This window comes from Accipiter gentilis, chromosome 1, assembly GCF_929443795.1.
Source record: "Accipiter gentilis chromosome 1, bAccGen1.1, whole genome shotgun sequence".
NCBI lineage: Eukaryota > Metazoa > Chordata > Aves > Accipitriformes > Accipitridae > Astur > Astur gentilis.
Window position 1 is genome coordinate 2,100,117 of NC_064880.1, and position 25,668 is coordinate 2,125,784.

A 25,668-nucleotide genomic window follows, 5' to 3' on the forward strand; every position below is an offset into this window, starting at 1 on the left:
TACTGTCTAAAGGAAACTTCCTGCTAGAGATGAAAGGCAAGTAGTTAAAGCTGGTTGTACAGTTCCTCATTGCTGGGTTAAAATCAGCATGTCCTGGGTTTTCTGCACCTCATTCTGAAGAGTCCCAATTCAAACAAAGGTCTCCAGGTGAAAACATGGTCCCTTCTGAGACCAGCCATAACAAATACTAAGGAAAAGGTTCTGGTGAACACTTCACTGCAGCAAAAAGGAAGTAACAAACCTATCCAGTGGAGGTATCCACCGGTTGTTGCACTCTTGCAGTCAGCTCTCCACGATCAGTGTGGTGGCTCTGGAGAGAGTCAGCTGTAGGTATGTGCAGTAACAAGGGGCACACACTCATGAGTTCCCAGAGAAAGGAAAGAACTGAAGCAGACTGCTCCTGAGTACTAGCTCCTTACACTCTGAGAAATGGGAAAGTGCTATTAAAGGAATTTTGGTAGCCAGCTGAGGCACTAATAAACCAACCTCCTCCAGGAGGTTCTCATTTGGGGGACTTAAAAGCAAAACCTTAATTTCACTTTTCATTTGGGTTGCAGAAAACAAGGGTGTTTATTTCATTTGCACTGAAATGATCTGAAACAAAGCTGTTTCACCTTGCATCAAGAGATACGAGAAACCGTTTCTGAAGCCCTCTTTTGTCTCAACCTCCTACTCTTAACTGAACAAGGCAAAAGGGGTAGGGGGAAGAGGGTAAAACCCAGCATATTTAGTAACTTTTTTCATTTCAAACCCTGCAACGAAATTTCTGCATGGCTTGAAATACTTGTACATTTTTCATTGTAACACAGCAACAGAACTATGAAAAACAAACAATTCCAGGTTATATTAAGTCTCAAGCTACTACAATATTTTTGTTTGTATTTGTCATCATAGTCTCAAAACAAGGTTCAGGACACCAGTAGCCCAGAAGCTATAAAAACTGTATTAAAAATGCCAAAGAAAACTTACCATTTGGGAGACTATGTAGGCAAAAAAAATCCTACATATGGTGTTACTTGCTTCTGACTGATGCTCAGAAAACACTGGCTTCAGTTAACCTTAGCTCATCAACTTTTATGACATTTTCCCCAAATCTGCACTCCTGTGAAAACTCTTGACATTACAGCTCAGTAGTTTCCCCTCACTCATTTTCTCAGAGCAGTGAATAAAATTTACACAGAAGATTCTTTCTGGGTTAAATTTGTTGTTGTTGTTGGGAAAAAAAAAATAATTCAAAAGGGGAATACTTTGATCCTTATGAAAGGATGAAAGGAGAGGACAGACATTTGAGTTATGCATCAGCCTACATTTTCTAAAAAAGTAATTGTGGAATGTAGACAGAGTGGTAGCTACTGTTAGCTGTTGCCACAGCAGCACATGAACTGAACAGCTAAATCATCCACCAGGGCACATAAAGGAAAAGTACCAGCAGTCTTCAGGTTGAGCCAATGAGGAACTACGTTTTACCGGACAGATTTAACCCGTAAATTTACTGCTACTTTTTCCTTACAATTCGGTACCTACTACAAAATGATCTTTATTTCAGGTGGCCTCCTTCAAAAAAAAAGCTAATAAGAGCTGGTAATATATTGCTTGCATCACCTTGAAAAGAAAGAGTTGTTAACACACTGGCTGCTGACTGTCTAGAAGAACAAAGAGCGTGTAAATATGTGCAAAAAGAATTTTTGCAAAGGCTAATCCAGTTCCCTAGCTCCAATTTAGTACTAGAGTCATTTAAGGACAAATGGAATCAGTTAGAGAGAGAATAATGGGAGGGCAGAGGGGATTAGTGCCTCCCAGTGTGTAAAGAGTTCCTTAGACACAGCTTAAATTAATCGTTGCGATATCCATTCACCATCTACCTGAGGAGGTACTACAAAGTTTTCTCATGCTGGCTTTACAGCAAAACAAACTAAGGATTTTAAAAGTTACTTTGCCAGAATCAGCTCTCACTCCTCAGAAGGTTTTCGGTCTTTCAAAATGTAAACAAAGATGACAACATCACTCCTCAACCAGTCTTCTGTATGCTATGCTGAGGGAAGGCATCAGTATTAAAACAGCAGCAGCAAAGATGAACAACCGTCAGCTAGGAAGGAGACAGCCTGTTGCACACAGGCATTGATCCTTGTCATCTAGAACAAGAACAGCAGTGACTGAAGGCAGTATCTCACTTACAGCGATTCCTTTAGCCTCTCCTAGTTCCGTTTGTCTGACTGGGTACTAGCAGAAGCAACGCGATGAACAGGCACAATGAAACTGCTGGAACACTGAATGCTCACAGGCATTCAACACTATTATACAGATAAAAGAGAGGGAGGAGCCAGGCTAAGGGGCTTCTGCAGGACATGCCAGCTCGTACTGCAGACTCTAGGGGCACCTTGGGTTTTGGGAAAGAGAGGAGGAGACTACACCCAGCAAAAAGACAATATTTGGAAGCAGTTGATCCAGCAGCTGAATCCAGCCACTGAGGCTCAGAAAATACTATTACTGGCATGCTGTGTGGTCCTGTAAAGTCCTCTTTCTTTAGAATAATGTCCTATCAAGCTGTGCCCATCTCTCCTGGCTACTGATAGTGTAAGCTGCTCAAGACTTTCTCTACTCCGTGACTGTCTCGGAACATCACCTGGGGGACTCATGTATAACACCAAAAAAACCCCAACCTCCCAAACCGTTACATACCTCTAGTATTTCTTCGCAATGTCCAGACAACTGAAGGAAGGCCTGAGCTTTAAGGTAAACCATTAAATCCCTCTAAATCCCTCTCTGGATTGTACAGTACTGTTTAATACACAGGCACAGAAGTGAAATTCCTGTCCCCTTCATCCTTCCATTTACTAGTTTAACTTCAAAAGGGAGCTAAAGTACAACGCTGCCAAGTGGCCGATTCTGTTGGGCCAGGTCATTTATAAATACACACTTCTAGGCACTGTGATAACAAAGAAGCACCTTCACAGGAATCCAGCAGGAGTAAGCTATTACAACTCATCCTGCAGGGGAGCTGGAACACGTCCACACTTAAGTAAGGAACAAAAATTTACTCCCTACTTGACTTTAAGCACTGTTCAAGATGGAAAACTCTCCAGCAGCTAGCACATCTTGGCCTTCTTTCCCTAAGCTTTTTCTACACATGCCACTATGCCACTGAGTAAATCAACTACTAAACATCAACACAGCTTGCCTTCTGCAGTCAAAAATTGCTTACATTTCAATAAAAAATGCTTAGAAGACTGCATTTAGTGAAGCTTGCCCTAACAGAGTTCAAGGGCTTGACTCATAGCTCACTGCAATTAAGGGGAGTCCTTAGATCACTTTTAATGCACTTCAGGCCCCAGATGCTGTAAATCATTCTTGCAATATGAATTACGGCAAGATGCTAAGATATGTCATAAATGATAATTACATCCTCTCTATAGGACAAAACACAAAAAGAATCCAGAAAGGTCTACTCACCTTGGATTTCTCTCAGAGGCTTTGACCTGTTGAGAGGTTCATTTCCACGTGCTATCTTTGTTAGTTTGAATGTGATTTGCTCTTCACATTCTCACCTGATAGCTGTGCCCTAGAGATTCTGGCAAAGGGCTGCATGTAGGGGGAAGTTAGCAAAAATCAGATTAGCTGAGGTTTCCAGCTGCTTTTCATGAATATTTTCAAGGCTTTAACAAGGTACATATTATGGTATGTGATTTTTCACAGCTGGCAGCTACCGAGGGCTGATAAGCTCAACTACAAGCAGCTGAAAGCATCTCAGCACAGGCAAAATCAGTTTTTAAAAATACAGTCAAATGTTCACCATCAGTGTTCTTAAACACTAAGCTGGAGGAATACAAACCATAAATCCCAAGTCCAGCCACTTATAATACACTGCTTGTAATTTGGAAACTTTGGACTTCTAATCTTACAGTTTAATGAACTGAAAAACACATACGAGAAGAAGAGCTCTGGACAAAGGAATATACTTGCTGTCTCTGTACAAGCCAGCACGAATACATACAAAATGGGCTTTCTCTAGGCAGTGTTACCGATTTGATTGATGGATGAGGTGTAGCCAAGGAAGTGTTCTCATGTGTTAGTAGAACTCCCTTACCCACACTGCCTTTCTCTCTATCCTCATCCAGCAGTTTAATCATCGGACTATTGGATCTATCTGAGTAGCTTTTCAGTCAGTCACTGACCTTCGTGAAGAATAACGATTTCAACTGCCTTTCTGAGCTCCTTCACACCTGCAGCCAGGCTTTTGTTCCATTGCATACATCCTGAATGGAGCACACAAGAAATCATTGTGCTGTATTAGCAAGTGACTCTGGCCTAGATTTGGATGCCTCCTAAGGATTCCTAAGCCTGTTGTACTACAGGTGTGCAATTCTAGTAAAAATTTGCAGCTACTATATGGCAAGCAGCGATTAATGCAGAGCGAATGCTACTACCTTAGCAGATGGCATGCACTGGCCGCTGTGGTTTCACGCTCAACCTGTGTCTACAAGGTATCTGCCCGCAATTTCACATGCAGGAGGAGGAATCTGCTTCTTCATCTGGATTATCATATGAATGGTAGAGAAGATCATCAAGAAAGTAAGAGCAGTGAGGCATTCATAAAATGAAAATCAGTGCTGCTTGGAACCTCAACTCCTGACTCCCTCCACTGTTACTGAATCTTTATTGCTTTCCTTACCATTTTAGATAGCACCCTGCCCACTGCGAAGATCTGAGTAAGCAATTTTCCTCTTCCCCAATGAAGACCAGATAAATGAAGAGCAAAACTCCATAGTAAGCTTCTGCTACTCAACAGTGTAGGTACCATGAAATAAATTCCATTCATAGTAATGCACATCATTAATGGTCTTATGTAGTGTAACAAAACAAACAGTAAAGATAGTTACTATTCATTTGGAAGCAGGAGAGCAAAATTCGCATGTGCTCTAGTAAGTTAAATCCAGACACTTTTTTAAAAATTCAAACAACGATAAAAGTTTTGAAGTGCTACATGATACTGCCTTCTGTGAGGTGCATTAATTTAACAAGTATTGCTTAATCAATTAAAGATAAAAATAATCTGATTGTGAAACTTGGTCTTTGAAAAGACACAAATAGGGCTTTTAAACATTAACTTTCTAAAGCTGTCAAGTTGCATGTACTTTCTTGCTTTGAAGATAAAAAAGCAACGCCCCGCAGCTTTGCAGCCCAAAACTAAAGTATTACAGAGTGACTTTTCGTCTAGAGAATGTTAATGAAATTTGCTTTGTGTTAAGACACAATGTGAGACTAATCTTGGCAGATCACACATTCTGCTGCTGATTTACCTTTTTTTCCTTCAGAGACTGCAGTGATATTGTAGGGTTACTTCAGTGCATGTTCCAAACCTTTGTTGCACAAACCTCAAGGGCCTCTCATCCAAATTATGAAGACAAGCAATGAAGATCTGAGCCAGGATGGACAACTGAGAGAATATTTTTAGAAAAAAACATACTGAGGACCATTTGAAAAGATTTAACCAGAGAATTAAACCCCTCCCAGCCCCTATCTCCATGTCATGATGATATCATTAGCTACAGCGAGCCTTACATTTTGCTATCTCGGAGTTTAAATGCTTGTGGCCAAACGATACTAAAATTAGAAACCAAGAAGTCCTTTCTAGTCCCACAACCCACAAGAAAGCTGACAACCCTTCCAGGAGAGAGTATGAACTAAGCAACATGCACTTTCACTGTGCATTTTGCTGGGACAGGAAGAGAAGATATTTTTGAATTGGACAGGTGAAGAGCAAATTTTTGCTGCAGTATTTTCAGCCAGACTTTAAGCAACCTCAGTGATGAAACAAGGCTCTCTATCTTATTTAGAGAGCTGTAACAGAATAAATTAGGTCCTTGGATTATGTCTGTTTGGCTTCTAATTACGTGAGTTCCCCTAGAATTTTCATCTACAGAGCCATCACTGGCTGCCAAAGACAGACACCAGTTTGAAACAATCCATGTGCTCTGTATCACACAACAACGGAATGCCAGTCTCTACCAATACTTGCATGCGTTTTGCTGGACCTGCGAAAATTTGAGCTGGATCTGAAATGGCTACCACTCTGAAAAAGAGTAAAATTAAATGTTATCCACTAAGGAATTTTTAAAACAAGGCAGATAGACTTAACCATATTTGTATACCACAAACTTCGAGACAGCATAGAAAAAATGTGATGTTACAGCTAAAGAGTCAACAGCTGGAAGGTTAAATATGTTTATTTTAGTAGTGTAAGGTAGTCTTACAAACAAATTTTTAGATTTTGCAATATACACAGAAGAATCATTACAAACAAAAGCAAAATATCCTCTCAATAATAGAGACTCTATGCAGCCTGAAATAAAATTAAACCTCTGTTTCTCTTTAAAATGCATCTCAGTAAACATTCTTCTCCATCACTGATAAAATGTACATCTATAATAAATGACATAATAATTGTGGGGGAGGGATCACATCCCTAAAACTAAAAAGTAAAAAAAAATCGGGGAGGAAAAATTATTATTCTGTTTACGTTGGTATTTAATTCTAAATACGTCCATCTAAAAAAATTAAATATCTCTTTTTTTAAAACAGATCATTGAAAATTTTGCATGGCAGTGCAATACAGAAATAGTAAAATTCATCCAAAAAGTGCTATATACAGCAGCATTCTTAAAATACCAAAGAAGGGATGGTGCTGTGTTCAAGAAAAGACTAGCATGCTTTTTATCCATGTCTGAATTAAAGTCAGAAGATATTCCTGTCTATTTCTAGTAATTCCCTTCCCTCTCCTGTCTCATTCCCACAGATTATATTTTGAGACAAGGAACAGTCACAGTTCAAGTGTGTGCATGTATACATATGTGTGCAGACATATATTTGCATACACACAAATGTATATATATATTTATATATATAAACAAGCTTGGTTTATAAAAGCATTGCTTTGGAACATAGTGAGAGCTCTCCTTCAAAGAGTGAGACAATATGGATTTTCACTGAAATAAACAGGTCCATGATGGAAGATGGACTTTACTACATTATTAAGTCCCAGAGAAGGTACCCTCAGAGGCCTCAAGCTCTTCCAAAAAAATAAAACAGAACAGGGACCATGATTTTAAATCCAGCCTCTTTTCATGGATCCACAATCGGCAAGAGCAAAATTTACCTTAGCAGTCATTAACATCACATAGATGTTTACCCATTATAAGAAGCAATTACTGAAGTTAGTAAAGAACATGAGATTTGCACAGAGCAAACTGCAAATGCAACAAGTGGTCACACACAAAGGAGGCCAAATTTGAGGCTGGGAAAAGTGTAATTAAAAAAAAAAAAAAGGAGGTCAGATCATCAGGACTGTGAAAATAGTAAGTCTCCCATTTCACTTGATTGTTCTATTTCCACAAACTGCTGACAAATTTAACACTCATCTATTCTTTTGGAGTCATGATATTAAGTATCCTTACAATCAAGAGAAGGCCAGGAAGCACTAAGCCATACGAGGATATTTGTGCCTCTCGGGTCACTACTTTTTTTGGACAGGAATGTAAACATTGCCTTGTTCAGTGCTCCCCAGAACTACAGTTTCAGCATAAAGAAGACTTCTGTGTCAGTATTAAAATCAGTTTGGTTCTTAGGCTGGGATGTAAACACAGCAGGAGAAGCTATATCCATACAAACTGCTTTTGCAACGCTGCAGGCTCCCTCTGGATTTCCTCGTTCCTCGATGGGACTCCCACTGAGCTGGCCTAGGCTTTGCAGCCGCTGTCTCTCCTGAGCTTGCTTAGCCCTGTTGGCAATGTACCGCACCCTGCTCTGACTGCGAGAGGAAGACCTGCGAAGGAGTCCCAAGCTCTCCCCTTCCTCTTCAGATTCAGTTGGATCGAGACTGATAGGGGAAGTGATGTCATTTTCCTGCTGGAAGGCTGTCAGCTTCTTCAGCTGCTCAGTCAGTTCATCCTGGGATTTGACTGAGGATCTCAGGCCTGAAGAGCGGCGCTGCTCTCGCATTGATCGAGTGACAAAACTCCTGCTGATGCTACGGTATTTGCTTTCAAAAGTGCACACAATATCATCAGAGGTAAGGTCTCCAAGACTCTTGGATTTTGCCTGGTTATTCCCAACCATATCGTGTGCTTTGGATTTGTTAGAAGACTGTCTGAGACTTTCCATGTACAGCCTGCTCCAGGTATGCCTTCTAGGAATGGATGAGAACACATCCTGAGGGCTCCTGGCAAGGGGACGGGGGCACAATTCATCTGCTGGCAGCTGGCCAGACCTCAGGTTAGGATTGGATTTGCTCTTGCTCACCATTGGCATCTCGTTACCAGATGTTGTAGCAGATCGTGGGCGCATGCCCTTTCTTATGGCAAGGGGCTCAAAACTTTCGTGACGGATGCCAAGATCTGGAAGGCTTTTGCGAGCTAGATTCGGTAGAGAGAGATCTATCACAGTGTCATTGGAGGACATGCTGGAAGAGGAAGACATGCTGTCACGATGATTGCTGCAATCTAGCTTGCTCCAGATCCGGTCATTAACAGTGGCATCAAAGTATACTTCTGCTGCTGGAGACAGGCTACTTGGAATTTTTATTAAGGCTGAGGAGTCTGACATCTTCAGTCCTTCACTCTTCGACCTTCTTACTAACATGTAAGAGCTGGTCTGAGAAACAGGAACAGGTAGACCCTGGGCTTTCTGGAAAGTGTCTGGAAGCAAAGTTGTCTGTGTGCTGTTAATCGCATTGTTTTTCTGGAGTAGAACAGCTGCTGCACCAAGTTTTTGCCCTTTGGATTCAATGGTGCTTTTCATGTCTGCTAGCACCTGACCTGGTTGGTCATTTTGCTTCTGGCAGTTTTCACCAGGTTGGCCAGCAGTCTTACCAGCTGCCACTACCAGCCAGGCTTCTTGAGGATGCGCTGCCAATCCAAGCTGATCTTCAGCTTTACCGCATGCCTGTGTCCAACCATTTTCTTCCTCGAGACATCCTGCTATGCTTGTCCTCTCATCTTCTTGGACTACTAAACTTGTGTCGGCTGCTCTGGTGACTACCTGCACTTGGTCTTCTGCAGCCAGATTTGTTCTTTGTTCTTGAGTGAGTAGAGATTCTTGAGGCCGGTTGGATGTGCTGCTTACTTCTGATCGAGTTTCGGCGGAATGATCAGATACAGACCCTTCTTCAGAATCACTGTAAGGAGTAATGGGTAGAGGGAAGAAAAGGCTGGCATGTTGGTTTTCATTGGCAATAACAGGCTCTTCGGTGATAGTTTCTAGGCTGCATAAAGAAGTGACTGACCTCTGTATTGAGAAATGGCAGACATCTACTTGGGAGACAGGAAAAGATAGGAAAAAAAAGAAACAAGAAAAACAGAGATACAGGGTTAATTAGCTATTACAAATTGCAGTTTAGCTGAACATTTATTCTTTATGTTTATCGTTTTGTTTTTAAGGTAGTAATTGCATATATTAATCATGATTTTTAAAATAACTTATGATTTCAAATGCTGGCTAACGGTGGCAAAAATTTCTGCTCATTCAGTTTTAGCTGCCCAAAAGCCCTGTTGCTTTCAAAACATCTCAGTCCATGCATAATAGCACCGTGCTACTTTCCTGATTATCTTATTCAAACAACAACTGTATCCATCAATTTCCTTGTGTCCTTTGTGTCTTCTCTCATAAACTAACTTTTCTTCCTCCACCATCCAGCATCACTTGAATCGCTCTTCTCCTTCCTTCCAGCACTCAAACATGTCAGTGTATCAGATCATAATCAGACCACATATAATAATCAGAACATCACTACCCAGCCAACAGTTATGATCCCAATGATCCATTACTCAGAAGAGAAGCAGCGTAGGACTCCTGGAGCAGATTACAAATAGAATGATCTGTACGCATACAATGGAATGTAGTCAATATGCCTTTTAAAAACAAAACAAAAAAATTGAACAGACTAACTCTGTTTTCCTAAAAAAGTTTGTAATTTCTTTTTCAAAAAACTATACAGACGCGTGGTTCATGAACACCAGGCTGACAGTACGATCCTAAAGAATCACAACAGCCACCAATTACCTGAAGAAAATGCTCCATCCATCTGCCATGTTTATAACCTGTACCCTAAGAGCCAAAGCCATCATGCCAAAAAGACTATTTCCCACAACTGCAAACCACAATGCAAACATGCATTTGAGAACTAGCAAAGCACCACTGAGCCGGACAACAACCTTAAGAATATAGGAGCAGGTAATTACAAGGCAGGAAACAAACAAAAACCAGGACTACAGGCAACAAGGTGCTTGAATCAGTGACACTCAGTAAACAGTTACCTTTGACTTGCTTGTCCTTTCAGTTCTTAACTAGAGAGAGAGAGTGCGCATGTAGAATAATAGGACAGAACAGAGGAAAAATCCAGTTAATGTAGGGAAGGCAGGTGCAGATAACAGGATAAATTAGTGCTGAGGGAGGGAAGGGAAACAGACAGAAATATTCACACATTTTTGTAGGATCCTAAGAATTTCCGACCAACCAGAGCACTCACTGGCATCCATAAATGGATGGAGATTATGTCCATTACTTTGTCATAGAAGACTAAAAAGCAGTTTTTGCTATTGTTCAAGAAATGCACTCCACTGGACTGAAGAATGGAATCTGGCCTCCCCTTCTCCAAAGCCCTCTCCTAATGCTATGGAAAAAAAAAATCATCTGCATTACCAAAGAACGCCGAGGAAATACCGTGCCTTTCCTTTCAGCACCAGCATTTCCAATCCAGCGTAGTGGCAAGAAGCTTAACAATGGAGACAGCTGTTCAATGGCCTATATTGCATTCATTGGGAGTCTTAAAAGGGAAGAAGGCACACGCGCCCATAAGCAAAATCCACCGTTCACAACACAGCAGACTTTTCAGTGTCTGAAGGAGTATCAGGAGGAGTCCAGAGCTCATCAGACTAATGAGCTCTCCTTCTCCCTATCTAGGCTAGGCCATCAGCATAGATTAAGGCACACTTGCAAGGCAAAATGCTGAAACTGTAATGCTGTTGCCATAAAGGGGACAACTAGAGACTATAGTCTCATCCTTGTGGCACTTCCCATCAACAGAATGTTAATTATGAAATGCAGCCATATTAGGCTAACGTTACTGGTTTCCTTGGTTTCTTGGCCCAAGGCACTAAAATAGCAGGCAGATGGGGAAAGCATGCTGTTTGTGCAAACATAGTGTTTGTCACTGGATCATCAGCACCCAGTCCAAGTGACTATTTCACCATTTTAAAGGTTTACTGATTCCATGCTTGAGAAGTCAGATGGATTTAATCAAATTTCAAGCATATCACAATATTTATTTAGTGACTTGGGGGGCTGGCGGGGGACTTGGCACTGGTAATGGGAAATGGTTTCATATGTCACACTACTCAGAGCTTATGAAAAGCCTAATGCCAACAGTTTGGGCATAGAGAAAGTTCTGCTGCTTTGGATTAATTTCAAGTCATGGGAACTGGCAAGCTTCTCCCCTCCCCCTCCCATTGTCCCGGTATTTTCCTAAAAGCTCAAAGCAGATATTAGAAAAAATATGTTAAAAAAAGAGAAATGAAGAAAAAATTGGAGACACTCAACCAGGTTAAATTGATCAAACAAACAGAATATTTTGAATTTCTGGATGAGGTTTTCAAAGAAGCCCACTATAGGTGGGCAGTCAGAATCTGTTACTACAAAAGGAATTACTTCTTAAGAAGCACCAAAGTCACTTAACTGTTCCTGAAAAGGTAACCATCAATGTCCAAATTCCTTGGACAATTAAGGGAGGGGGGGAGAGATTTGAGGAGAAGCTCTTGTAGTCATAGACAAAAGCTGTATTTCTTTGCTTCCTCTTCACATTTCTATGAAACAGAGAAAATCTTGTCAAAATCTCTTCCCTTCCCTCCCCTCCCTACCAAATCAGGATTAAAAAAAAAAGCCAGTCTCGTTATTAAAATATATACCTTGGTTGCCTCTGTTCCTATTTTCCATCCTTACAAACATACAGTTCCTGAGTAAAGATACAGTCACATGATCTCAGTGACCACACGTATTTTCCTGGCTTGAAACAACCATAAAACGCTGAAGCTTAAGCAGGCTTCTTTTAAATGGACGCAGTTGACTTTGCAATTGGGAAATGCTAACAGTCCACCTAGCTTGGCTAATGTCAAGTAACATCAGCTCACATACATTGCTTCTTTATATTGTGCAACTGTGCCCTCAGGTCACAGTCAAATCACATACATTACATTAAGCAGATCTATAAATGTTTGATTACTAGGGATTTATACAGTTAGGACCAGAGTGGTCTGCTATGTTCATAAAGTGTGATCTCCTGAATAACCCAGACCAGAGAATTCCATCCAGTAATCCCTGAACTGATGGCAGTAATTTTGCAAGTTCTTTGAGGAAGGAACTGGTTTTTTTGTTAGCAGAGTGCACATTAGGTATCATTTCTGATGTGGTCATCCCTCAATGAAACACAAATACTGATAATGGAAATGCTGTTTGTTAATATGGGTTTCCCATATTCAGTCTCTACTTAATGCTCTGGTTTGGATCTTAAAATTTACTTAGTATCATACCACATTCACTAAAAAAAAAACAAACAAAAAACAACAAGGAAACAAAAAAAAACCCTGAACAAACAATCCAAACATTCATGGACTATTGACAGTTTTACTACTGCAAATGGTTAGCTAGGCATGGAAAGGACTAATCTAAACCAGACACGTCTAGGAAAAAAATAAAATAAAAATATTTATGCCGACTTTTTTTCTGTCATTGCCAAAAATAAAGAAAAAGAGCTCTTGATAGCAAAACAACATACAGGAGCTTCTAAGTAAAGGTGCTATGCAGAAGCTGAGACAATGATGTGATCTAAGGTGGAGAAGGGTGAAGAAAATCTGGTCTTACCAGTAAAGAATATAGGGGATTTACTTCGAATTTCCTCCAATTTTTGAACGAACAAGGCGTTCATTTCCCTCTGTAGGGTGCCCACTTGCCTTCGAGAAGTTTCAGACCAGTGCTTGGGGAATTCTGGGCTTCCAAGGCTTTCTAGACTGCTGGAGTTGGAGGATACAGAGCCATTGCTGGCTGCAACCAAGTTGACAGTGCTTCCATACTTGCCCCCTGATTGGCACTGCCACCGCTGCCGGGAATGAGCCTTTATTCCGTGACATTTAGAGTCAACATTTTTCTTCCCTGGGGTCACAAAAGACTGGGCGCTCCTCGTTAGATCATCGGCAGTTCCAGGGCTGCTGCAAGACTGCAAATCTGATTGCTGCCTGGGCTGATCTTTAACACCCCAGTTTTTTAGCTCTAACCTCTCTTCTCCGGTTATACTGCTATAGTGATCATGGTGAAGTGTATCTTTAGCAATAGGCCTGGAAGGATGGTCACTCCACTTGCATTCTAGATCTGGGCTTTCTTTGGAACCAATCATGCATTTCATGCAATTGGTGGCCACTCCAATCCTACCAGAGCTGTTGATGGCACAGCGTGCAAAGACACTTTGCTTCTCGCTTTGGTGCTCCTGAAGCCGGACCCTGTTAGACCTCTGTATGGGTTCACTGAAAGCAGCACCCCCTCGAGCACAACTTTGGCTTTTGGCTTTACGAGAACTATGGGCCTTACCTTTCAACCCCTTGCCATGCACCTCCCCACCGGCACCATCTCGGGGAGCTGGCGACAAAGAAGCACTTTCTGGCTCTTGCTCAAAGCGAGGCTGTGAGGCAGCTTCCACTTCACGGTCTTCACCAGCCCCTTCAGAGCTGTTGTCTTTTGTGTCAAAAGCAATTTCAGGAAAGCCCTTCTTGTTCTTCTTCTGGCTTTTGGTGGGCGCACTGGCTGTCCGTCTCAAGATGTGGCTGCTAAAGGAATGTTTGCGGTGGAGCTGACCAGCAGCATGACTGTCCAGAGAGGCCTGCTTTGGATTTCTGAGAAACAGGCCTTTTAGACCTAGAGCTTGTTTGGCCTGGAAAAGTTTAAAATAAATACATAAATAAATAAATTTCCTTAATAGAAAATGCAAGTCTCTTCCTTTGGGCACAGGAACTCATGTACAAATGATCAGTTCACATATGCACACACATACAGAGTCTCCTGCCATATTCTTATCATCAGCATGAGAACTAAAGCAGAAATAGGACAGAGATTAAAAATGAAAAGAAAAAAAAAAAAAATCAGTAACAGCAGCTTTGCAAAATTTAACATTTTTTTTTGCTCAACTATGTTTTTAGATAAAATTTTTCAACAAGGCTTATCTCTGTATTTGTCATAAGTTTCTTACTAGCACATAGCTACTTACAACAAACAGTAGATATTGAAAAGAAAAACTAAAAAACCCAAAATATTTCAGTCTACAAGGATCTAATTCTGAAAGCTGAGGAGTTTCTCAGTGTGTGTTAAAAGCCTGAGGTATTCATAATGCCACACATTTCAGACTCTTTAAGACTAAAATCAGAGTGCTTCCTTTTTAGCAATACAGCTTTCTGGGATTTTTGTTTTTTTGTTTTTGTTTTTTTAAACACAAAGCTCTGTGAGGTATGGGTCAGTTTTCCAACACAATGTGCCCACATCTGTCCCAACAGTTTAATGACATCGATATACTGCAGAACCTGGAGGAGACATAAGAAATCAATTCACCACAGGAATCCAAGCATGAATGGAGACTTGCAGATCTGTTGCAAACTTAAGTAGTTTCTTTATAGAATGTATGCCAGCATTTATGAGATAATTATACAAAATGTAAATCAACCCCCAGCCCCCACTTAAGTTAAGATGCAAGTCTCCTAGATTCCCAAAGTCATCAACTAGAATAGCAGTACTTCTCCAAGGGCAACATGGAACAGTTAAAATAGGTTCTGGCTCTGAACCACCTCTGAAAGGACCACCACTGATTACAGAGGGAGAGTACAGAGACCAGCTTTCTAATCTGGGCACCCAAAGCGTATGTATTTAAAGTAGGTGGTGTAAATGCTTCTTCTGAATTGCCACAGAGGAATTAGTACAACTAGCTTCTGCACTGTGAATTCACATTCTGTGCAAACTGTGCTCTACTAGGAAATCCCGAACAAGGCTTCTGCATCACACTATAATAAAAATAAAGCAACAAATGCTGCAAGCTTATGTTATCTTGAAGTGTCATTACTAACTTTGGGGCCTTGCCCAAGTTCAGTCCAGCTGGAAAATGCAGTAGTTAAAAAAAAAAATTTAAGCATGTTTTTCAATAAAACAAATCACCTGCGATTTTGTAGACTTGAAACACGTTAGGACTGGGCCATTTAGAACTGCTGGTGATTTCAATTAAATTGGAAACACAGAGCTGGATTATCTGCCTTGTGCAGAACAACATACTTGAGCAGAACTGGACATCAGATATTTTCCTCTTTCTTAAACTAGAGATAGTGGTTAGCACTCATACCTTAGAGAAGAAATTTGTGGCATGGAACAGAGGTTCCAGCTCTGGAACAAAACTGAATGGTCCAAGTAAATGAGAAGAAGAAACTGAAAAAAACCCCAACCCCCCAAAAAACAAACACAAAACAAGCTATAGGAATGGTGATAATTTTTAAAAGTTGCTTTAAAATCATTTTAATTTTACTTTTCATGCAACATGAGGTGGTTACAGAATTTAGCTGATAGTGACCTTTTAAGCCAAAGAATATTTTTGACTTAAAACAGATAACAATAAATTGGATGTTCAAATGGAGATTTACGTTCTTTAGGAACTGTTGTGAAATAAACAGTGGATGTAAGAGTATCATATTTTTTCAGTATAAAGGAGATCAACGCTTCAATTGAATTGAGCACTGTCATGAAGAGCAGTTGAACTATATGCATGACAAATGATTATCCAATATTTCACTTTCTACCTGTGTGATTACATTTTGATAAATTCCTACCATACAACACTTATCCAAAGACACTCATGTATGTTTTCATCACTGAAAAAACACACTATAAACAAGTGAAGTTAGTCAGGGTGATAATACAGTACTTCATATACTTCAGTACTTATTTAAGCATAAAACATATATATTCACCATCATAAATTTCCCACCCTCATACAACTGATTTACATTCGAAACAGAGAGTTTCAGCATTCCTGTAAAATTCCAGGTGTACTTGCCAACTTTTAAAGCAATAAGCTGATGCCTGATAAAGAGTATGTTGGTTTTGCTCTGTACATAGAGTCTCGTACACATAAATCACTTAAAGCAGAGCAAGAACCATTTCCCTCCTAATCTACTTCTCCTCCTTTGTTCCCTTTATTTCCCAGTTAGATCAGACCCTCTTTAGTAGCTGTAGCATAAAGAATTAATAAAAATAGAGTCCATAAGCCTATGATTGAAATGCATTGTAAGAAACCCGTGATAAAATTTGATCAGCATCCATGCTTGTTGGCACTTGCTGTTCAATTCGGTTTTTACCCTGTGATGTCACATGAGAACACATTTCTGCAGTGCCAAACAATGGCACATAAATGTCTCATTTAAATTACAATGGTCTATCTTTCACCCCAAGATATTCAAGTACGTGCTCATGCATTTCAAATTTTGCTTTGTAGGACTTCATGGATAGATATTAGCTGCACTGTACAGTAAGCTGTACAGGAAGCTGCTTCTATTCACAAATGTCCTGCACAATCTGCTATATGGGATCAAGGTTTATTTGTCTGACACAAAGCCCAGTGAAAGCATTCCAAATATTATTTTTATAATTGACTGAAGTTTAGTTACCACATGCCAAGATCCAGTGCGGGGAGGAGATGATTAAAAAGAGACTTAAAATGGCCTTTAAAAGTATATACAGGATAAGATAAAGAAGGTAGGGATTGATTTTTTTCCCATACAAGGCAAAGAAAATGTAATTTAAATATTAGTAAACTTTCTGTGAGAGCCAGACTACCGAACAGTCTGTTTGGATCATTGTGGATTCACTTTTACTAGAAAGCTTCAAAAGGAGATTATGCATTTGTTAAGGAGAGAAGGGAAAAAGCATTCTGCTCCGATGGATACAAGTTGGCAAGTACATGAATTTATTGCTATAAAAATCAGACAACATAAATATTTGCAAAACCCAGGAAAAAAATTGTCATACACACACACACAAATAATATCCAACAAAAATAAAAGCAAAGCACTGATGGAATGGGTGATACTCAGTGCAGGGGCCAAGGTATGATTCTAGCTTATTTGGTGCATCTTTGTTGAGCTAGCCACTATTGCTTGAATCAATGGAGTGATTCAAGAACCCAAAGACAAATTTGGTTAATGCAGGGGGAAAAAAGGTTTAAAAAAAAGAAAAAAAGAGAGCCATTTTGATGTAGATCCAGAACATGTGCTTTCAGCTTCTAGTCCAGATTTTACAGGACTATTTCATTCTTTAAAGCAAACATGAAAAACAGCACAAGAGGCTTTCTCACAATTTAGCGAGCAATTCACTGTTAATGTTCTTTTCCATGTGAAACAAGTGCATTATAGTACACTGGAGAAAAGGCAGTAGAGACTCAAAGAAGAGAGAAGGGAAGGGTATAGAAGGACTTTCATCCTGGATCTGCTTCATACATAGAGGGCTCTCTGGCTGATCAATGGCCAAACAGAACTGACCAAGTCAAACGTTGCAATTCATGTTACATGAGTTGAAGAGCTTCAAAATGCAAATAAGGAAACATTGATGCTAATGAAGCAACTAGTTAGAGGCATGCAGGTGTGTGTTGGTGGTCACTACACCTCCCTGAGACAGGAGGGGGTACCTTCAAGGCGTCTAAAAATGCTCTGCTTCTAAAAGTAGACTTTTTTGACAAAGAGAAGCCCACTGAAATCACAAACAGACAGAGTAAAGGCAAAATAACAGTGAGGGAGGATCTCAGAGATATGCACGTCTAGAAAACCACAAGAAATTCTGCGATACATGGATAGACTACAGAAGTGACAGAGACAAAGAAAAGAGTCTCCAGGAGATAGTGCAACCTAAAAGAGATTTCAGTTAAACACAAGTTAAGCTGAAAAAAAAATAAATCTAAGACTCTGCTTTAGTAATATCAAGCTACTGAGCAGGTAGAATATCTATATTTAGAAGAAAGCCCCAAAAGGTTAGTGCTTGCATTAGAATATCTGGATTAATAAAGGATGGGTAAATCCAGGCTGATAACTGTGGTGATTTTTCTGCCCATAATTAAGAGAGGGGAAACAGACAAATAATTTTAGTTTTAACAGAACATTGTTAACTGAAAAATCAAAGCAGAACATGATTCAGAGACACCAAACCAGAAAGAACTCTGTAATATTTGTTCCATATTTTCAGTAGTTTTTATTAAAAATTATAAATTACACCACCCCCCGCCCCCAACATACAAGCTTTCCTTCCAAATCCTTGTATTTTAATCACGTCAGTGCACAGCACCAGCATCTTAGCACCAGCAAACCCAAAGAGAGTGCAAGGATAATAAGAAACAATAAGGGATGTCTAATAGACACAGAACATGAAAAAGGAATAAAGCAATCAAAAAAACCAAATCAGTGCAGTAGATTGGAAGCTAGTGGATAAGGACAGGGAGGAGACACCATGATACACAAGGGTCTTTTAGTTGTTTAAAACACTTATCGAAAATAATCTAATGTCCTCAAAATAGCTGCCAAGTTTAAATAGGCATGTTGCCCTACTGCAAATTGTAACTATCACCAGCCAGTTACTCATGAAGAAGCCAATCAGAGCAAATAATCATGAAAGGCTAGGTAAAGGAAGGATTAAAAGAGACATAATGCGTTGCAAGATTGCCAAAGGAGATTTGAGGTGAAAACTCTTAAAACGTTCACAAAGACTATGAACATTGTCTCTTTCATGAAACACTGCGACCCAGAGCAGTGACTTGGAAACTGATGAAGTTAACGAATCAGTGATTAAGGCCGGCAGACCCAGTTTGTCTTTCATTTAAATATCCCATTTGCCGGTGGGTACTAAGCTACAGACTGACTTCCAATGAAGGATACTGAAATATTTGCTATCCTTACAATACTACTGAGAGAGCAGACAACACCACCTGAAAGCAGCAAACAACTGGAGCTTCATGAATGCACACAACACTGGGGAGAGGAGGAGAATGTGCCTATTCTCCATCCTTTTGACTAAGAACACAACAGAAAAGAATTTACAAAAAGGATGAGTAGGGCTAGCCAAGGCAGTCATCATCTCTACTGGATCCATACAGCAAATAGATGCCTGCTTTCATTAAAGGACACAGGTGAGGGACACAGCCACTAATCAGATCAATTCAATTCCCACTGGCCTCATGCCCGAGGCTGAGCTATCTGATTTTCGTGGTACAATCATGGAGAGTTTGATAGAACTATTCAAGAATGAGCAACAGATCTGGACACAGGAACTCCAAAGAAGTTCATGACAAACTTTAAAGCTGTTTGAATCAGTGCCAATGCGTGCATCCAGCAAGTGACTGTAAGGTTATTGAGACAGTAATCTTACAGTCAAAACTACCCGCAGTCGAAACAGGCATGACTTACATCCTATACAGTTCCCTTGAACCCAAAAATATAGTCAAGAAAGATCTTAGCATTGAAATGTTCAGCCTGCCATCACTTTTCCCTGAAGCCTGGGACTAAATGACCATTTTACCATGACCTGGGTGCTAGCCTTTTATCTGTGACAGGTCCTACAGTCCAAAATTAAACACTGCTCATCTGGTCTGTCCTGCTCAGACCAACACCAACAACCTCTCTTTCACCTAAATCTTCTAAAGTCTCTTGCTCAATGGAGCTAAATTTACACAGATTCATAATGCCATCACAGGGAGTTTCAGGCACGACTCAGCCCTGTCAGGATGAAGCTATACCTGCCTAAAGGTTTTGCATTAGACATCAAATAAAAAAAAAGCAGGGTCTGAGCTAAAATGTCTAAAGTGACATTCTTTCCAGAAATAGCCCTTCTTCCTATAAATAAAAAATGAAGCTTTCCTGGGATTTATCTCTGTTTCATCCCACAAGAGTTTGGATTAAAATCTAGCAGTTGAAAAAGCTGTTTCCCTTTTTAAGAAGTGTTTTAATTCCTCCTAATGAACCGCACCACAAGCAAAGGAACTCACGAATTCCCAGCCTATTCAATGCCGCCTCCTGCTGTCACGATGCTGACTTTACAGCTTGCTACTACAGAAAGTTCAGCCGGTCATTGCTAGTGGATATTAACTGGGTTTGAGATTCTAAAGGCACTGCCAAGATACTTAGCTACCTGAATTTCATTGAAATTAATACCATAGAAGGAACTAAATCCAGTGCACTGTGAGGAAAGAAGCTATCTCATTTTCAGCTGGCCTAGGAAAAAGTTTGAATTTAGGGCTTTACTTTCAGCTTGGAGTTACTCATGTGAATGTAGATATAGCACCCAGAGAGTTGTATTTTTCCTGCATGTGAAGCAAACACACTCCTAATAACAGAAAAGCGGTGAAAATAAGTCCAACAACTATTAGAAGGATCATCTTTCCTCTGCATTTTAAGTGTTATTATAGAAAAACCCCAAAGCAAATAAGCCTGAAGAATTTAATTAAATGTAAAACATGAAAGCATCAGGCAGACAGAGCCCTTATAGAATAAGCTTTTCAGGCAAGAAACACTCGTGGTTCAGGTGTGTAACCTTTTGTTCAGCAAGGTGCACTTAGTGTACTGGACACAAGCAGACTTATTTATATAAATGTGTGCATGCTGCAATGAAATAACCTTCCCTATGGCTCCCTCAAAAAGGCACTGCAAGAATCTCTTTTTTATAACTTTCCCTACGATATGCTTTTATCTCCATGTATATTCAGAAAGATGTCAGGCTACCATGGCAGTCACAGAGATGAAGTTTACTCTAGTTGAACAAATACGTTAGCTTGGACCTTCACCCACTGGGCTTCCCTAGTGTGATACAAAATCCTGTCAGTTCATTTACATATGCAAGCTGTACTATATTACACTGAAGGCACTCACCTTACCACAGATGTCATTAACAGCCACATGAACAAAGATGGATGCCTCTTCTATACCTTCCAGGTACACATGCCGGTAACCTGAAAGAGAGTGAACAAAGCTGACAAGCAGTTGAAACAGATGATAGGAAGACACTTCCCTTTTGTAAACAGCAGAAGAAATTAACCATTTTTCCCCCAGCTCCTCCCTGCAATAAGGATCCAGGCTTGTGCATCACCTAGCCAAACTCAGTTATCTAAGAGTGACACCACTTACGAACTTAACTGCCATTTCTTCTTGTCCCTTTTATTTTATTAAAAAAGCGATGTCCTGTTTTTTCCAGTGTGCATTATTGCTGCTGTCAATTTGTGACTTAAAGTTGATTACATTCTCCCTTGGGGACTTACAGTCCATTATTCATGCCGCAAACGTTTCAACGAAGTTCATTTTATTGAGACTGGATGTTTGTTTTCAATCTTTTTTCTTTACTTTTTTACAAACTTTTTTCTTTTCTTTGAAAGCAAGAAGAATATACACAGAAGAAGCTTTAATGTGAAAGACGACTGAATTGAAAACAGAAACAGGAAACTGACAGAAAACGCACTTAATAACCTGGATCCCATAATTAGAATAGGTAACTATCTGTTCTATATTAAACTACTACTGACAGTAATATGACCAATCAAAACTCTAGTGTCTTTCAAAAACTGGTGTGAAGAAAATGGAGGAAAAAGCAGTATGAGATAACAGGAGTAAAGAGTCTGTATGGTAGTCTTCCAAGCTCACAATATTTAGCCATCCTGCTTAACAATCTTACCCTTTTTCTAAACTCTAGTCCCATAGAGTTAATTGATTTAGTCTTCATCATCATATAAGTCAGTTGTGGACCAAGATAGAGAACTCAGGGTCCAAACTCCCAGTGTCTTGTTCTAACTAGAAATTTCTGTAGCAGACACATGCACACACATTAATCCAGCATTCGCAGCTTCAGTTATCACAGAAAAAGAAGTCCTAGCCAACTGTTTTGGGATTTCACCGTTTCTGTCTTACCTGGCATCATACTGCTGAAAGCTATTGTTCTCTGTCCAATAAAATCACGACCAATTGGATCATGATCCCACACAAGAAACCTAATCAGTGCGATCTCTGGCATGTGTAGTGTGAACACCAACGTTTCCTCCCACATTGGGTTAAAACCTTGGAATGAAGGAAACGGCTTTTAGATATTTTGTTCACAAGATGCAAGAAGAAAGAAGACTGCCTACATAAGGAATGCCTAAACTGCAATGTCATTCTCATATTCGTAATAGTTCGATCATTGTTCTTGGAAAACCCGGTACTCCTATTCAGGTAGAGACACAATAACACAAGAATTTGCAAGAAACAGAGTTGGATCTTACTTAAATTTGGCCCTGCTTTCAGCAGGTGTTTGGACAACCTGACTTTCTTTTGACCAGAGCAAGCTCAAAATAGCCTTCTCACATACAACGAGAAGTCAGAGAAATTACTTGTTTTACACCAAAACCTCCACAACGTTATACCAACTCGGTCGAACAACTCAAGATCCAAATCTGATTAACATTAAGAATGCTTAAATCAATTTTTCAGTGCTTTGCCACTATAGAGACCAAATTTTATCTACTCATCTTTATGAACAAAACTTGTGTGAAAGAGGATATTTCAGCCATAAAAACCCTAACACCCACATAATCTTACCATTATCATCAACTACTCTAGTTTGTTCTTTGAAGCAATCAACAGGTAAGCCTATAACTTCTACTTCAACAAAGGGATCTATGATCTGGAAAACAGAAAGTAACAAATATTGAAAGAGTGACAAGGATTAAATTCAAGCACATAGCTTTTACAGTGTGAGTATCGTACATTATTGTCTTAATTATTGGTCCTGAGCCTTTCTGTAATGGATTATTATGCTGATGAGAGATCTCTGGCTAAATCATCTAAAAGCATAATTTAGAATAATCATGTTGTCTGCATTTGTGATCATTTCTCTCTTTTATTCTATTTCTGTGTTCTCAAATGAACTTTAAACACTGGTCTGCATATGAAAGTTTTCTAACGTAGTAAATATTTGAGAAAAAGCTTTAACATATATTCAAACCAGACATTATGATAAACGTGTTCTAAAGCAGCAACATTAAAAAAATCCCAACAAAAATCAAGAGTCATCTGTTAAAAATCTCAGTGTCATGGCACAATGGACAAGGCAATGGTCAAACCAAATGGGAGGTCGAGTTCTATCTCTGGCCGATTTGCAAACATCTCCTATTACTACCTTCCATTTCTGGAAGAAACTCTGCTTAGAATGTAAGCTTGAAAAACCAGAGCATGTCTTGTAGAAGGTTGCTGTAATTATCTAAGACTAGAAAGCCTTTGACTCTGTGGAGACCTCTTTTAATTAAATGTGAACCTCAACTGAATGATAAGTTCCCTGAAGGCAACAGTGGGAAGGACATTCTGGGGATCACAAAGGAGAACTATCCTGGCACTGAGTCTTTACATTCACATCGTACTAGGTAGCCACAGAGATATTCCTGTAATTAGCCTGAACCTCTACAGTTTTTACTTGTGTTCTCTGAAAGGATGACAAGTTTTGACAGAGTTGAGTCTCAGAGTGACACCTCTATCCCTATTCACAAGGAGTAGGAAAAGGCAGGTAGCTTTAAAAGATTAATCTGTGTTCCAGCCTGGGATGTGGCTCATAAAAAAACCTATGCCGGACCCATTCAATTATATGTCATTGGAAACAGCAACCTGATACCCAAATCTACCATCCATCTCCCAGTAAGTAAAAGTAACATTGAAGACAAGAGTACATATAACCAACTATTACATTTTTTGAAAGCTTGTTACTGCTTTCAGATACCAAGAATGTAAACAGCCAATGCAATCTCAGCAAGAATGAAGAATCTTTTTGATGCTTAGGAGAACACAGATGTTCCTTGTGCCTATGTCCCTATAGAATACTCTACCACTAAAGAAAAATCAGATGTGTTGTATCTGCTTTTTATTACTTTTCGAAAGACACCTCATTCTCAGTAGGAAAGACTACACAATGTATTTTTCAAACATCTTATCTTGTTTACCTAGCTCTATTCTATAAAATCTCTCTCGTAACATAGAGTGGTCAGCACAATAAAGGTCTGATTTTTCTCTGGTATAATTATATGCAAAGGAAACATAAAATGAAACATGGAATCTTAAACATCATCTAACTTACTGTAGCTTTCAGCAGGGCTTTTATTTCTGAGTAGGCTTATATAGTGTAGATACTTGACTTAGCTCAGACACTGACAGCAATCAAATCAGGGAGCGCAGGAAATTGGGTAGGATGAGCCAGGCTACAGGTGCTTGTGTGAAAGAAAATTAAACTAACCCTTGCTCAGGGTTAAACTAACTGCAAGTTTGGTATTTGGACAGACTGGGCGCAGATTGTTTCTTAAGATTATTTAGGCATTTTATCTTAACAGTGTTAATTTTCCTATATATTGTTGGCCCCCTGACACGGGGAATAAGTTTGTATGTTTTGCAGGCACTTCTAGAGTAATCACTTCAAACGTGACTGTTAACAGTCGTAGGGAACTGGCTTCATGGGCTCAGGTAGTTTTCTTCCAAGATCAGGTTCTGCATGAGCTAATTCCCCTACTGCTCAGGATAAAATGAAATTCCAACAGATTATTCTTCATATTCTGAAATATAAGTGCAATCTGAATTAGGACAAATTCCATGTTGTTGCGTATTAATAAGAGTGGAAATAAAGAAATGGAAATGGAAATAAATTAATTAAAACATAGGTAGGTTCACTAAACCCTCAGTATGACTCTACTGTGTTTGGGTTTTAGGGAAGTTTACCTGGTTTGATGTAGTCACCCCTAAAGAGTTCTGTGGAGAAAGGGTATTTAGAAGCTGATTGCAGCATTCATATAAAATTCAAGCATGTAACAACTCATTTGAGAGGTTTGATTCTAATTGCAAAAGGCTAAAATGAAATTTTAACTCTGACAAAACTTCATCCTAGTATTCATTAAAGACTAATATTTAATAAAGTCGTGTGAATGACATTGTGACACCAACAAACAGCACAAGAAATGAAGAAAGCCTCTTTAAAAAGTTGCCAAGAGGTTGCAGATCTGGCTCCTTTTAGTCTGATACTTCATTAAGTGAAGTTGCCAAGGGTTTTATAAAATAAATAAGGGAGCAATAAAGAAAGAAAAAAAAAATTAAAAAAGAATAGATCACACAACAGAAGCCAAAATGAAGGACAGAAAGAAAACATGTAATAATACTGTGCTCAATAGAGGACTGGGAGCAGATTCATGCAAGCAGAGGGAAGGACTCCCAGGTAACTCTGCTTGCCTTGCATGACAAGCTCAGCAGTTTTCTACATTTATTTTTTTTTAAGAGAGAGACTGACTTGGCACTATTTGCAAGGGTGTTTTGGAGGAAGGAGGACGTTTAGAGTACTATGGTGAGTAGAAACTTATCATGATGAGCTTGTTGGCCCTTTTTTGCTTCTCCTGGAGGCACTGTGTTGACAACTGGAGGAAAACCAGCAGACCATTCCTGTGATGCAGAAATGAAGAAAACCACCTAAAGATCTAGAATGCTAGTGACCTAATTTATTCATGTTCTATGACTCCTGACAGATAACTGCAGGAAGTTAAATCCTCATCCTTAGCCCAGCCAGTACGGAAAT

The 25,668-nt window shown here is 39.6% G+C and overlaps 1 protein-coding gene across 2 annotated transcripts in view; it reads right to left on the reverse strand.

Annotated features, from left to right (window-relative positions):
• Positions 1-6,212: 6,212 nt before the first annotated feature.
• PLCH2 (phospholipase C eta 2) overlaps positions 6,213-25,668 on the reverse strand; it is a 54,402-nt gene continuing 34,946 nt past the window's right edge. The window contains exons 18-24 of one of the 2 annotated variants that reach the window (XM_049811510.1): positions 25,437-25,535; positions 22,668-22,752; positions 22,002-22,148; positions 20,973-21,052; positions 12,907-13,966; positions 9,278-9,302; positions 6,213-9,169 (exon numbers count right to left, since the gene is read on the reverse strand). In XM_049811510.1, the coding sequence (XP_049667467.1) occupies positions 7,564-9,169; positions 9,278-9,302; positions 12,907-13,966; positions 20,973-21,052; positions 22,002-22,148; positions 22,668-22,752; positions 25,437-25,535 (3,102 nt within the window). In that variant the 3' untranslated portion in view covers positions 6,213-7,563. Of the gene's footprint in view, positions 9,303-12,906; positions 13,967-20,972; positions 21,053-22,001; positions 22,149-22,667; positions 22,753-25,436; positions 25,536-25,668 lie in introns of both variants that reach the window. The other variant, XM_049811500.1, reaches the window with a different exon arrangement.